This window comes from Cervus elaphus, chromosome 7 (assembly GCF_910594005.1).
Source record: "Cervus elaphus chromosome 7, mCerEla1.1, whole genome shotgun sequence".
Classification (NCBI taxonomy): domain Eukaryota; kingdom Metazoa; phylum Chordata; class Mammalia; order Artiodactyla; family Cervidae; genus Cervus; species Cervus elaphus.
The window spans coordinates 14,893,231-14,908,496 of record NC_057821.1 but is presented as its reverse complement, the minus strand read 5'-3'; the positions used below and the strand labels follow the sequence as shown (position 1 = coordinate 14,908,496).

The 15,266-nt window shown below is 48.8% G+C and overlaps 1 protein-coding gene across 5 annotated transcripts in view; it reads right to left on the bottom strand.

The window, feature by feature from the left end:
- DAAM2 (dishevelled associated activator of morphogenesis 2) overlaps positions 1-15,266 on the bottom strand; it is a 126,907-nt gene that overhangs the window by 37,740 nt on the left and 73,901 nt on the right. For all 5 annotated transcript variants that reach the window (XM_043907376.1, XM_043907381.1, XM_043907379.1 and 2 more), the window contains exons 2-5: positions 13,475-13,700; positions 5,054-5,143; positions 1,894-1,968; positions 1,249-1,343 (exon numbers count right to left, since the gene is read on the bottom strand). In XM_043907376.1, the coding sequence (XP_043763311.1) occupies positions 1,249-1,343; positions 1,894-1,968; positions 5,054-5,143; positions 13,475-13,642 (428 nt within the window). In that variant the 5' untranslated portion in view covers positions 13,643-13,700. The remainder of the gene's footprint in view (positions 1-1,248; positions 1,344-1,893; positions 1,969-5,053; positions 5,144-13,474; positions 13,701-15,266) is intronic.

The window sequence follows — 15,266 nt, the reverse complement described above, 5'->3', positions numbered from 1 at the left end:
ATTTACTTTTTTCTATTATACACTTTTATGCATCCCACAAAATTTCCACCATGACTATGTGTGACATTTGTAATCAGAATTGATTAAGAGAAAGAAAAATAGATGGGAGTGGGAGATGAACCGGGTAACATCCCCTCAACCCTTCTACTTCCTGACTTTCTCAACCTTCCTGTATCTCCTTTCTAAATCAGACCCCCACCCCACCTGAGCAACAAGCAGGGGTTAGGGAACCCCTGTTCTCCTTGAGGCTTTGCTTCCAGGCTCCTGGGGCAGAATGGTCAGCCCAGACCACACACACACACACACACACAGGCGGACTAGTGTGTTGGTAACAACTTGCACTCTGGAGAAAGGAAAAGGCCTGATTGACTGTGCTGTTTGCCAATTTCCATGGTATCAATACTCCCAGCACAGCTGACTTCAAGTTAGTCATGTGATGTCACTGAACGTGCAGCTGGGAAGACATGTACCGTACATATTCCCACCAGGCACACACAATGGGTGCAATTTCAGTGAGCACACATACGGTGTATAGCAAAATGTCATCAAATCATTAGGTAATTAAGGAGTGATAAGTTTCAAGTTCTTAATTACCTTTGGTTTTTATATCATTTTTTAAATCATGAGTTGATATAATTTACATTTTAATCATAGTTTTGTTTAACAAGCAGCTTGCAAAACTGCTGAAAATTTAACAGTTGCTGCCCCTAAGCCGGAAAGAGTCAGTTGCCAGACATGAGAGGAGCCTATGGCTCTCCTGGGCTCTTTCACAATGTGGCCTGGGACGCAGGGAGAGGTTCTTTTCTGCCCTGGAGACTTCCACCACCTGCTTCCTTGCCTGCTCCCACGCTGGATGGAGAAATCTCATCTGGAGACAGCACATCGCCCTCTAGTGGCTAGAGTATTTCTCACCCACTCTCACCTCCCTGGTGGGGCTCCTCCCTTCTCAGAGTTCTTGAGCACCTTGCCTGTACGCCCACCTCTGGGCCGGAGGTTTATCCCATCTTCCTGTGTTCATCTCCCCTCCCCAACATGCTCATCTTCTGGAAGCATCCCAGCTCCTCAGAGGGAGAGGGGCGCGGGGGAATGGGAGCCCACATGTGAAAGAGGGTAAAGCAAGCATAGGGGATGCTGAGAGTGAAGCCGGCCAAGGGGCCTGGGACGGAGCAGAACTCTGTGTGAAGCTTCGAGAAACTGAGGGGCCCGCTGGGGGAGCGACGTAAGAGGAATCGAGGGAAGGGGCATCACCTCATAGGCTGTGTCCGGAGGGCAGTCTTCAGGTCTTCCACGACTTGGTTCCTCATCTCCGTCTCCTCCTCGTCAAAGGCATACAGACTCTGCATCTGAGGCCAGAGAAAGCACAGAGGTTGCGCTGGGCTGCCTCTGTCCCAGCTCCCTGCACGCCCAGCCTGCCTGTGAACCAGGGGCCACCCTGGCCTCAGGAAGGCTGCTGCTGCTAAGTCGCTTCAGTCGTGTCCGACTCTGTGTGACCCCATAGATGGCAGCCCACCAGGCTCCCCCATCCCTGGGATTCTCCAGGCAAGAACACTGGAGTGGGTTTCAGGAAGGCTGAGGCCAAATGGTTTACTGAGACAAGAGTGTCAGGCTCTGAGAAGACCCAGATTCCAGTCCTGGGCTTCACTTTCCTCATCTGTAAAATGGGGAGAATGATTAGCCTCTTTCTCAAGCCTGGGTGATCTATACATCATTAATCATTGTTTTAATGGTTTGGGGACTCTATAAAGTGACACAGGGGAGGGAGGGGTCATGATACAATCTTGGGAATAACTGGAAAGCTGCTGATCCCCAGAAGTGGGCTGCAGGGGAACATGAGGGCCACTCTCCCCGGAGCCTTTCCAGGTGGGGCCGGAGCAGGACAGGTGCAAGGCTCACCGCGGCCATGGAGTTGATGCGGTCGATGTAGTAGTCAGGCCAGCTGGTCGCCAGCTTGTTGGGGTCCTCCTGCTCCTAGAACAAGAGGAAGGGTTGTATGGACCACCTGGCAAGACAGGCCCACGGTCTGGAGTCCTGAGCTTCATTCCAGGTCAGCATTCAGGTTCATCTCCCAGCCCCACCAAACGGGGGACTTTGAGGAAGTCACAGAAGCTCCCTAGGCTTCTACTTCTTCCTCAGCAAGACGCAGATCATGAACATCCGAACCTCAGGACCGGATAATGACATGGGCAGAAACCATGCAGGTATACACACTTTCAATGAACAATATATGTGGTTAAAAATAAATTATTTTTTTTCCCCTGTCATACTTGTTCTGACTCCATTTAATGAAATACGACTTTAAGTCTGTGGAATCTAATGAAAATGTGCACTTGTACTTTGTACATCTACTTTTTTCAAATTTCATTTTTTCTGATATCATTCTCACTATATTTTATAAAATAGTATCGGTCTGTGACAGTCTGGACCTTTAAAAAACTTGGTCTTTCGGAGTTGTGAAAAATACTGATTGATATTATGTATTTGGTGTAGTGCCTGGCACAGAGTAGGTGCTCAATAAATTGTAACTTTAGAAAGGGAGAGAAAGAGATTCCCACCCTCCGCCAAGGTCCTGGGTTTTGGAAAGGGGGTGGGGGATGGGGTCTGTGCAGCCGGAAGGCAGAGCCCAGATCAGACCAGCCCTCAGGTCCCAAGAGAAAGCCTCAACTCCTCCCCAGGGGTGGGCAGGAATGATGGGGACTGGATAAGCATTGATGCTGACTGAAAATTCAGACCCCTCCTCCGGCCAGTGGGTCTGCTCTTCACACTTCCTCCCGTTTGGATGCTCCCCTTTATTGGCTTTCTACCAATTTCCTGCTTTCAAATTAGCATGAAGCATTCACCTTCTCAAGAGCCTTCCTGATGAACCACCTGCCTGCCAGCCAGCCTGGACTTTGCCCTGCATCTTTCAGTTCCATCCACTTGGGTTTCATGATTTTGTTTCCTAAAATCCAAGATTTTAAATTTCTTAAATCTTAAAATTTTAGATCAGTGAGAAACCTGCTTTGATTGGGTCTCTGTGACTTCACCTGGCTGTATGCCTAAAGCCATGAGGCTCCTGTAACTGAGGCCTCCAAATTCTAGCTTCTGCCTTACAGAGGGGATCACAGCACATAAACAAATGTATCATGAAACATACACTTTCCTGCCTTCACTGGCTTCCCATTTAGCCACTCCATGTGCATTTAATGAGCATCTACTCCATGCCAATCACTGCTTGAGCCCTGAAAGTACTGAACAAAAAGCCATCCATGTAATAGCCTGTGTAATACCAGAGGCAGGGTGACCAGTGCTCTGTGGTGGGACTGTCCATTGTGGGCCCTGAAAACCGGGCTGGGGGTCATCTAACACAGAAGGCTAATGGGGAAGATGGGGTGGGGGGTCTGAGAGGACTGAGCTGAGTTATTCAAGATTACTGAGGCTAAGACAAGGGGAAAGTGTTACAGGCAAAGGAAGTGCCATGTGGAAAGACGGGGAGTGGGAAAGTGTACTGGGAGATGACACGGTCTGGTCTAGAAGGTGGTGAGAGGCGACCTTTCATTTTAGTGCATTTTTATTTTAGCTGCATAAGGAATCAACATCAGGGATCTCCATCGTAAATCGATTTGGAAAGTGGGGAATCATGAGAGAAGATGAATTACTCCTGAAATTCATTTTCTCCTCCTTTCCTTCTTTATTTCTATAGTGTGAGTTTTTTAAAGATCTGCTTTCCTCATAATAAGACTCCGGGACACAGAGCATGGTATTCTGCAGCTGCTTAATAAATGCACTGAGTGTACTAGATGGTGGCTTGCATAGCCTGCAGGTTCTCAGCAGGCCAGCATTCCAGCGTCAGTGTAGACACTTGTCATGCTGGCTGGTGACTCTGGGTGAGGCCATCACCCCTCCAGGCCTTCCTTGCGTCCTTTGTAGAATAAAAAACTGGACTGAGTTGCTCCTCAGTTCCTTCTAATTCTAGAAGAGTGGCCAACTTTATAAGCTCGATCTGGCCCAGTATGGAAGCCTAGGATGGGACAAATATCCCAAGCAAAAAGACTAAGAGAAGAGCCAAAATGGGCTTCAGGGAGCATGAAGGGGAAGCAGTCCCACACTGCCCCAGACCTGCCCATCTTCTCCCGGGAGGGAGACTTCTAAGCCTTTGGGTGCTGGAATAACAGGTCCCAACTCCCAAACACCTGTACATTGAAGTGAAGGGATGAAGCCGCAAGCCTGGGAGATGAGAGGGTGGAGGGACAGGGAGGAAAGTGGGCCAAGGAAAGGAAAACAGAGTGAAAGAAACAGCCAGGCTAAAACAGTGGGTTGGCCAAAAAGTTTGAGTTTTTCTATAAGACGTTATGGAAAAACCAGAACGAACCTTATGGCCAACCCAACAGAGAGGAGGCAAGAGAGGCTAAGAGAGAAAGAGATGAGGTGAGAGAGGTAGAGAGAGGGAGGAAGGGAGAAGAAAGCACAGCCCCTGGGAAAGTGGAGGGGTGAGAGGAAACCCAGCTCAGTCCTGACTGCAGCCCGGCCCGCCCTGCTAGGGAGGACCGCAGTCAGGAGACTGACACCTTTTAATGCAGGGCGGGGGCGGGGTGAGGGGGGGGTGGGGGGGGGGGGGCGGAGAGCAGAGACTGATGTGTGTCCCTGACCTGCATGCTGCCCTGGGACAGGGACACAGCCTGGGACACGGGGCCTGGGCTAAAGATCCAGCAGAGACCATTCACTTCCCCCAAACCAGTCCTTCCAACAGAGCTGCCCCCGGGTACCGCCCAGGGTGGCACGTCCTCCCTGCGTGCACACAGGCACAGAAAGGAAATCTGGACTTGTCATCTTGCATCTCCCTGACCCAGCACCCTTCTTGGAACCCAGAAGAGCAGAATCCTAACCCTCTGCGTGTAAGCTCCATGAGAGCAGGGATTATTTTTGTCCTGATTCATTCACTGTCGTTCCTCCGACACCTAGAATGGAATGATGCTGGTGTGGAACAAAAGCTTGTGAAATGAATGAGCGAGCGTGGAAGCAAGGGCTGCCCGTGCTGTGGACCCTGAGGGGCAATGGAAGGGGTCAGAGAGGGTACCTTCTTCTTGCTGCAGTAGATCTGCCATTTCTTCTCAGGGGGCAGTGCAAATACAGCCTCCCGGTTTTTGTCGGTGAGATCCAACTCATCCTGCAAAGACACAAAAACAAGTCTGAAACCCAGAGATGGTTGATCTTAGGATATTCAGCCTATAGGAAATTACAGTTTCCTCAAATTCCTCAGCCTGCCATCTTCCTTCAAAGATACGCTAGGGCAATTCTTTCTCTAGAAGCACAGCCCCATCCTCCCATCCCCTTGCATCAAGCCCTCAAGCTTCTATCCAGGCTTCCTTCCCTTCCTCTCCCGGCCCCTGGCTCCGCCCCCTCCAGGGCCCTGTCCCCGCCCATCTCGGGCATTGCTCTGCAAGCTCCGAGTCCTCCTGCCTGGAGTTTCTTGTCTTCTTCCTCTTGTCCTTCTTGGGCTGGTCAACACCATAAACCAAGGCTGGACAAAGAAAGAAATCAGTCTACCAATCCAGTCTCTTATTATTAATTTACTATTGGGTTGGCTGCGTCTGATCTTAGTCGCGGTACTTGGGATTTTCCTTGCATCATGCAAGATCTTTCCTTGCAGCAGCATGGGCTCTCTAGTTGTGGCGCCGAGGCTCCAGAGTGCATGGGGCTCAGGAGTTGCCATGCGCAGGTGTTAGCTGCCCTGCAGCACGTGGGATCTTAGTTCCCCAACCAGGGATCAAACCTGCATCCCCTGCATTGCAAAGTAGATTCCTAACCCCTGGACCACCAGGCACGTCCCCGACCCACTTCCCTCTTGGCCCCCCATCCTTCAAGTCTCTGTCCCCTCAAGTGTGTCCCCCAGAAAGTCTCTGGGCTCCCCAACCCCAGCACTGACTCCAGCATGGTTGAGGAGAGCTGGTAAAGATGAGGAGCTGGGCAACTCATCTAACTCAGCCTCCCACTAAGAAGGGCACCCTGTGCCATGGGAGGTGCTGGTCTGCTTCCCGTGGAGGTGTGCCCGACAGACAGCCCTCCAGCTGCACCACCACGCAGACCATGCCCTGCACACACAAGGCTGGGCTCCAGCGGCGAACTCACACTTCCCTGGGAGTGGGACTGGGAAGTTTCTGACATCATCAAGTTTCGGGTAACTCTGTAGGTAGTTTGGGATGATTTTTATAGGTTTAGCTGTGCTGAATGGCACCTAAAAGGCTCTTTTACTGAAAATTCTTCTCCTGTGATTCATGAGCTATGCCAGGACTCAACAACAACAACAAAGTTAATGGGCCATGGAAGCATAATGGGCCTTTCAATACGATTCTTGAAAGCATTTTTTTTTTAATAAAAGCAAAACTTACATTAAGACCAAAAAAAGCATCATATTACTAATGTTTGTATTTTCTAAAATGATAGCGAAAGCAATATCTAAGAAAGTACAAGAGTCTTAAGTATATCTATACCTGTATTCAATGAGAACCTTCTAGACTTTCTTTCACAGAGATCTGACCTGTCCAATAGAAATATGAGCCACGTTTTTAAAAAATTTTTCCAGTCACATTAAAAAATTAAGGAGGAATAGTTGAAATTAACCTTAATAATGTGTGGTAAGTCGATTCATTCATGTCTGACTCTTTGTGACCCATGGACTGTAGCCCGCCAGGCTCCTCTGTCCATGGGATTCTCCAAGCAAGAATACTGGAGTGGGTTGCCATGCCCTCCTCCAGGGAATCTTCCTGACCCAGGGATCAAACCCGTGTCTCCTGCATCTCCTGCATTGGCAGGCAGGTTCTTTGCCACTAGCATCACCTGGGTACCTTGTATTTAACCCAAAATATCTAAACTAGAGTCACTTTAACATGTAATCAATGTTTAAAAAAAAAATCAATGAGCTATTTTACATTATTTTTTTCAAACAAAGTTATCAAAATCTGCTGTGGATTTCCCATCTTGGTTCAGACCAGCCATGTTTCAAGTGTCACCAGCCCCATGTGACCAGCGGCTGCCATCCTGAGTGGCACCTACAAAGACAACTTGAATCTATGCCCACCAGGTCACCTGCTTTTTGAACTAAAGACTCCTGTAGATCAAATGCTAAAGAAAAGTTCTTCCCTGAAACCACTCTCCCCATATGCCAGGAATGTTTCCAGACCCTGCTCGGGGTTTCTGAAGCATTTCCTTTCTGTGGTCAGAATCAGAAATTAAAGAAAGAGTTCCGTTCACCTGACACTGCCTAGCACACACTGCATCCTCTTCTGCTTTTGCTTATAAGTTAGTTCTACCCAGCCTGCGCTCCTGGCCCACCCACCCCATGGTCTAATTCCCAAGCTCAAAGTCAGCATCCTCCAGCAAGCCTTCTACAGCCCTTCCCAGGTAGGAACACCCCTCCCTACCTGAATCCAGAGCTATTGTGTTCAACTTTGTATTCTGGTTATTTAGACCCTTGTCTCTGCCACTAAATCAAATGGCATTTCTTGGTGATTTGGTTGGTTCAGCCCTGGTAACCTATGACTCTGTGGACCATCCACACTTCTTGAGTCTCTTTCCTTGTTTCCTGAACAAACACACCCTTGGGCCGTCCCTCCTGCTTTGCACTATGCTCCTCTTGGGACCCCTGACTGACTTCTCCTCCTCTCTCCTATCACCCAGCATTGAAGTCCCTCAGGGCACCATCCTGGGGCCTCTTCTCCCCTCCCTTTCTGCTTCCTCTGGTGAATCCTTCGCAAGTCATTCCCAGGGACTCAGTGACAATCCTAAACCCTCTCAAGCCTGTACCTCCAGGCCCCCAGTGTCCTGAGCGCCCAGTCCTGGCACCCAAATGCCTTTGCACCGATCAACTTGATGACCCTCAAGTACCTCATACACTCATGTAAGTGTGACAGCGTGCCAGGCACTATTATCAGTGTTTAAAGTTTATTCATTACATTTGCAACAACCCATTTTACAGATGAGGAAACTGATGTACAGCAAACACATGCAAACTGAGTTCATCATCCCAGTCCCTTCAGCCTGGGTCTCCTTGGCACATCCTGTCCTGTTGAGGGTCTCACCATCCACCCAGATCCTCATGTAAGAAACCTGGTATTCCCTGACTCCTACTCACTCATTAGTCCCAACAAGTCCTATTATACTTCCTTCTCAGTGGCTCCTGAATCTGTCCACTTTTCCCCATGTCCACGGCTAACACTTTAGTCCAAGCCACCATCCTCCCCAGCTTGGATTTGCACCAAGAGCCCCACAATGGTCTACACAGTGCCCTTGGAGCCCATTGGTACTCCAATAAAGTACCCCAGATGGTCTTTTAGAAAAGTATATTAGAGAACCTCAAACCTCTGCTTAACCTTTTCAGTGGCTTTCTATCACACCTAGGATTTAATCCCAAATCCTCAGATATTCTCATCATAATGGTACCCCCCAAAGGACCCAGTTTTTTCCTACCTGAGACTCTCATATCTGCTGCTTCTTCTGGCAGGGACTAAAGGGCATTATTCTGCACCTCCGTTCACTTACCTGACCATCACTCTGCTTTAAGATCTGTCACTGCTTCAGGGAACCCATCAGGACCCTGAATCTAGAATAACGCTCTCTGCTAGACACTCCCACAGACCACTCCCTCCCCCAAAACATTCCCTCTCAAGACACTCTCTACACGTGTCAATACTGTTCAAGACCCGCCTTCTCGTTAGACTTCATATTCCTGGGGGGGATGGGCTGCACCTGTGGGTCCATCACTAAATCCCTGGCAACCCACGGAACCCAGCACACGTCAGTCTCTCAAATATTTTTCATTTGTTTGATCAATACCTCACGCTAGCCTGCGGACGAGACAAGCCTGACTCATTCTTATTTTTTGCCAAACTACCTAGTAAGAAACCCTGCCACTTAACATGCTCAATAAATATTTGGAGACTAAAAGGGCCAATGGAAGGAACACTGCTTGCCATGTCCTTCTTTCAAAACTCGTGCACTCTTCTCAGGAAGATGTCCCTGACTGGGATAATGTAAGAAATATACTGAGTTGGCCAAAAAGTTCGTTTGGGTTCTTCCATAAGATGCTATGGAAAAACCTGAACTAACTTTAAGGCCAACCCAACATTTCTTCTTTTAAAAAATCTGTTTTGGTTTTTTATGCCATCATGCTTTATTTTTTTTAACTTTTTATTTTGTATTGGGGTACAGTCAATTAATAAACAATGTCATGATACGTTCAGACGAACAGCAAAGGGACTCAGCCATACACATATATGTATCCACTTTCCCCCAAACTCCCCTCCCATCCAGGCTGCCACATAACACTGAGCAGAGTCCCCTGTAGGTCCTTGTTGGTTATCCATTTTAAATATAGCAGTGTCAACCTAATATTTCTGATCTTCATTCCCAGTTCCTATCTTAGAGCTCCTAAATCCCTCGGAATTTCATGAATGATAGAACTGACAGGAATATCTTTTGTTCCTGACATAGAGCTCCTAAACCCGCCGGAATTTCCTGGGTGATAGGAGTCCCTTTTCTCCTACTGTAGTGACTCTTGGTGGACCCTAGAGAGCTTCAGGGTGGGGGCTGGTCACCAGAAGGATCAGGCCTTGGTTAGAAGCCTTGAACTTTCAGCCCTACTCCCCAGACTCTGAGGAGGGAAGGGCTATGGATGGAGCTAAAAATCTATCATGCCATTACAAATGAACTTATTTACAAAACAGACTCAGAGAACGAACTTATGGATACTAGTGGGGGAGGGTGGGAGAAAGGGATAGTTAGGGAGTTTGGGATGGACATATACACACAGCTGTATTTAAAGTGGATAAGCAACAAGGTCCTGTGTATAGCACAGGGAATGCTGCTCAATGTTATGTGGCAGCCTGAATGGGATAGGAGTTTGGGGGAGAGTGGATACATACACCTGTATGGCTGAGTCACTCTGCTATGCACCTGAAACTATGGCAACATTGTTAATTAGCTATAAGCAGCAGTAGTCATAGTATGTTAGTCGCTCAGTTGTGTCCGACTCTCTGCAACCCCGTGGACTGTAGCCTGCCAGGCTTCTCTGTCCATGGAGAAGCAGGCAAGATACTGGAATGGGTTGCCATTCCCTTCTCCAGGGGATCTTCCTAACCCAAGGATCGAACCAGGGTCTCCTGTATTACAGGCAGATTCTTAATTGTTTGAGGTACCAATTCAATTCAGTTCTGTCGCTCAGTCATGTCCAACTCTTTTTGACCCCATGGACTGCAGCACACCAGGCTTCCCTGTCCATCACCAACTCCTGGAGTTTACTCAAACTCACGTTCATTGAGTCGGTGATGCCATCCAACCATCTCATCTTCTGTCGTCCACTTTTCCTCCTGCCTTCAATCCTTCCAAGAATCAGAGTCTTTTCCAATGAGTCAGTTCTTCACATCAGGTGGCCAAAGTATTGGAGTTTCAGTTTCAGCATCAGTCCTTCCAATGAATATTCAGGACTGATTTCCTTTAGGATGAACTGGTTTGATCTCCTTGCAGTCCAAGGGATTCTCAAGAGTCTTCTCTAACACCACAGTTCAAAAGCATCAGTTCTTTGGCACTTGGCCTTCTTTATGGTCCAACTCTCACATCCATACATGACTGCTGGAAAAACCATAGCTTTGACTACACAGACCATTGTTGGCAAAGTAACGTCTCTGCTTTTTCATATGCTGTCTAGGTTTGTCATAGCTTTTCTTCCAAGGTCACCAGGGAAGCCCCATAATCAGTTATACTACAATATAAAATAAAAAGTGGGAAAAAAATCTATCTTGCTGAAACCACCACAAAAGCCTCTAAAATGGCAAGGCTCAGAGAGCTTCTGGGTGGGTGCATGCATCCACATGATGGTAGGGTGGGACACCCCGAATCCCACAGGGACAGATGCTCCTGGGCTTAGGACAGGAACCTTACCCTTCTGGGCTTTACACTCCGTATGCCTTCCTCTGGCTGTTCACTTGTATTCTTTATCATCTCCTTTATACTAAACTGGTAACAGTACACAAAGTGTTTTCTGAGTTCTGTCCGCAGTTCTAGCAAATTACCAAGCTTGCAGAGGAGATCGTGGGGACTCCTGGTTTGTAGCCACGTTGGACAGAAGCATAGGAAACCTGGGACCCACCACCTCTGATGGGTGTGTGATGTAAGGGGCAGTCTTGTGGATCTGAGCCCTTAACCTGTGGGGTCTGTGCTAACTCTGGGCAGTAAGTGTCAGAATGGAGCTGCATTGCAGGACATCCACTGGTGTCCATAGAAAACTGAAGAACTAATTAATGTGGAAAATGGTGTTAGCAGTATTTGAGTGAAATATTGATCTTAGCAGGACTGACAAACACGGATCAGGCTCCAAATATTATTCTATATAAGCAAAGTCTTAGTCACTCTGTCGTGTCCAACTCTTTGTGACCCCATACACTGTAGCCCATCAGGCTCCTCTGTCCATGGGATTTCCCAAGAAAGAATACTGGGGTGGGTTGCCATTTCCTATCTCCCACCCCTGGCTCCACTTGGAGGAAAGGCATAACTCAGGACAGTGAGTTTTTCTGAACCTGATGTGGTAAGGAAGGTGGGTCATTTTTTCTCACCACAGGCATGGCCCCATCTTACAGTGGTCCTATGCTTTGAAGAGCTGGATTGTCTTCATCAGATTCATCCATGACCGAATCCAAGTAGGAAACCCCATTCCAATCATGTTGTACCATTTCTCTGCAGGCCAGCCATGAGAATGAGTGACTGAGAGCTGATGGTAGATAACCCCGTGTTTACGGGTCTCTCTCCCGGGGGTTCAGGCCCGAGTAATGGCCACGGATCCTGCTCCCCCATCTGGGAATTTCTTTGGTGTGCAGGCTTTGTCTCACCACCAGACCTCCAAAGAGAAGAATCATGCCTTCTTCTTGTTCTGTCTCTTTGTGGTCAGAACAGGATGTTTCACACACAGGGTGCTGCTGTGATCTGAATGGGTATCACAGAGAATCCGGAAGAGCTGCCGCCAGTATGAATGACAGAGGTCTGTCTGACCCAGGCTAGACAAGGGGTGTTATCATCCCAGTCCCAACCCGCGTTCCAGGTGTCTTACAGACGTCTCTACCTCCCTATTTCTAGTCAATCATCCCTTAATCTGAGACTTGATTGCCAAGGGGGAGAGGGTTGGAGGAGGGGTGGAGCGGGAGGTTGGGGTTAGCAGATGCTAGTTATTATATATAGGATGCATAAATGACAAGGTCCTACTGCACGGCACAGAGAACCATACTCAATATCCTGTGATAAACCACCATGGAAAAGAATATAAAAAAGAAGGTGTATATAGTTACAACTGAATCACATTACTGTATAGCAGAAATTAACACAACATTGTAAATCAACTATACTTCAATTTAAAAAACCATCCCCTAAATCTAAAAAGAAATGATACAAATGAACTTACAAAACAGAAAGAGACTCACAGACTTGGAGAATAAACTTATGGTTGCTGGAGCAGGCGGCAGGGGGAAGGATGATGGGAGGAAGGGATAGTTAAGGAGTTTGGGATGCACATGTACACACAGCAATATTTAAAGTAGATAACCAACAAGGACTGTATCGCACATGGAACTCTGCTCAATGTTACATGGCAGCCTGGATGGGAGGGGAGTTTGGGGGAGAATGGACACTAGCATATGTATGGGTGAATCCCTTTGCTATTCACCTAAAACTATCACAACACTGTTAATCGGCTATACTCCAGTATAAAATTAAAAGTTTTTTAAAAATCCCCCATTCCGAGGTACCCAAAATCTGCCTACAGAATCCACCCTGTCTCTTATGTCTGAGATAAGAGGATCCCGGGGAAATTCCAGCCAGCAGATGAGAAGAAGGTGTCAAGCGCTCTGATGTTCTCTGAGGCTCCTCGGTGCCGACTTCACAAAGTCTGCACCTGCTCCTCTCATGGGAGCCTACCGCTGCCCGGTGAGGTCTAGAGGCCAGTGGACATATGATGAAGGACCATCTTCTGGGGACAGGCTTCACGGTGTCCACCCCAGTGCTGACTGTTTCTCCCCCACAGCTGAGGTGCTCTGGGACCAGTCTCAGCCAAAAGCAGAGTTTCAGTAGGTGAAGATCCTGGCACACAGGCCCCCGTCCTCTGTCTGGCTCCTCCTGCTCCAGCGGGGCCTGCCACTCCATGGCCAAGCCCACCCCGCCCCGCCCGTCACTCTGCCACGCCCCCACTCTGCCCCGCCCCTCACCCTGCCCCATCCCCTTCACTCTGCCCCGCCCCCCACTCTGCCCCTGCCCCCTCACTCTGCCCCGCCCCTCACCCTGCCCCACCCCCTTCACCCTGCCACGCCCCCACTCTGCCCCGCCCCTCACCCTGCCCCATCCCCTTCACTCTGCCCCGCCCCTCACTCTGCCCTGCCCCCCACTCTGCCCCTGCCCCCTCACTCTGCCCCTGCCCCCTCACTCTGCCCCACCCCTCACTCTGCCCCACCCCCTCACTCACCACCAGCTCTGCAAAGCGGATGTTCAGCTCCTCTGGATTGGGGATAGGACTGGAGAACTCCATGTACTGCAGAGGGTGGTTGTCCCGGAGGTTGATCTCAGGCAGGTCACTGCCCCCAAAGCAGCACAGGAAGCCCAGGCCATGGCGGCTCCTCTTGCGGGGGGCCATGGTCACTGCAGGCCAGGGGGACAGTCCGCAGGCAGATGCCCTAGGTCCTCATCGTGATCTGGGTAGAACAGAGAGGACAGAGTGGTCAGGCCTGGCAGCCAGGTGGGCCAGGATGTGGCCACTCTGCCACCATAACTTCTTTGGCCAACTCTCAGGGGCCTCTGACCCCACAGCCAAGCTCCTACTTTCTCCCACAGCTGCAAACACTTCCAGATTCTCCCTCTGTGCCCTGAGAGAAGATGGGAGGGCTGCAGTCACAGAATGTGACTTCCAGGGCAGAGCTGGCACTCAGCCTACCCCCCTCTGACTGTACAGATCGAAATCCTGTTCCCCGTCCATGGGCAGACCAGTTTCCAGCATGGCTTCCTTACTCATGTGATTAATCCAGGGTCTGGGGATACCTGCTTTAGAGCATCATCCAATGGGGAGGGAAGGGCTGAAGTCAGACGGCAGGGGAGACACTGAGCTAATCACATGGCTGGGCTTCTGCAGTGCAGGCCTCCACGGGAGCAGAGGATGGAAGGCTTGCACAGCTTTCTTCCCAGTCTGCTGTAGCCAGGCATGTCTGGATGAATGTGAAATATCAATAGAGTGTGGGTTTACCCATCCATCCAGAAGAAGGGGTGACCTGGGGAAGCCGTTAGAGTGAACCCTGGGTAAAGAAATGGGGCTGATCATTGGAATGGTATTCAACCAAGAGTGATGGGAATCTGGTCAAATCTGCTTTCCATGCAGACTGAGAACAGAGGACACCACTATGGTGAAAGCCCGGAACTGAGAGACCCAAGAGATGGGTGGGCACTGGAGCAGAAAGGATTGAGTGTTTGGTTTCCCTCTGGGAAAGCCTCGTTCTATGACGACCAGCCTAAGGATGAACCCGGGCCCTAGTCATTGAGGCCACATAGCTTCCAGATGGATTAAGTCCAATTATCCACACATGGGCTTCCTGAACAGGCCAAATGATCCTTGACCAATGCTTTCAAAACACGGTTTCAGATCTAGGTGGGTTCAGCAGAAAGACCACTGTTTACCCACCACACTGTTGCTCAACATACTCTCCCCATGCTTTTATATCTTAATTTTTGAATATAAATCAAATTCTACCTTTATTTGTAATATCTGTGATAAATCACAGGTTTGGGGACAAGATTTTGTTAAATTGTGGGTAAAATGCATATAACATGCAGTTTACTATCTTACCATTTTTCACACGCATAGTTCAGTGGCATTAAATACATTCACATTGCTCGGCAACCATCACCACCATCCACCTCTATTACTTTTTCCATCTTGTAAAACAGAAACTCTGTACTCATTAAACAATCACTTCCCATTTCTCTCTCCCCTCAGCCCCTGGCAACCACCACTGTACTCTCTGTCTCTAAGAATCTGACAACTCTCAGTATCTCATATGAGTAGAATCCTACAGCAGTTGTCTCTTTGTGACTGGCCTATTTCACTTGGCATAATGTCCTCAAGGTTCATACAAGCTGTAGCAGAATTTCCTTCCTTTTTAAGGCTGAATAATATTCCACTGTATGCAGAGACCACATTTTGTTTATCCATTCATCTGTTGCCAGGCACTGGGGTTGCTTCCTCCTTTTGGCTATTGTGAAGAACGCTG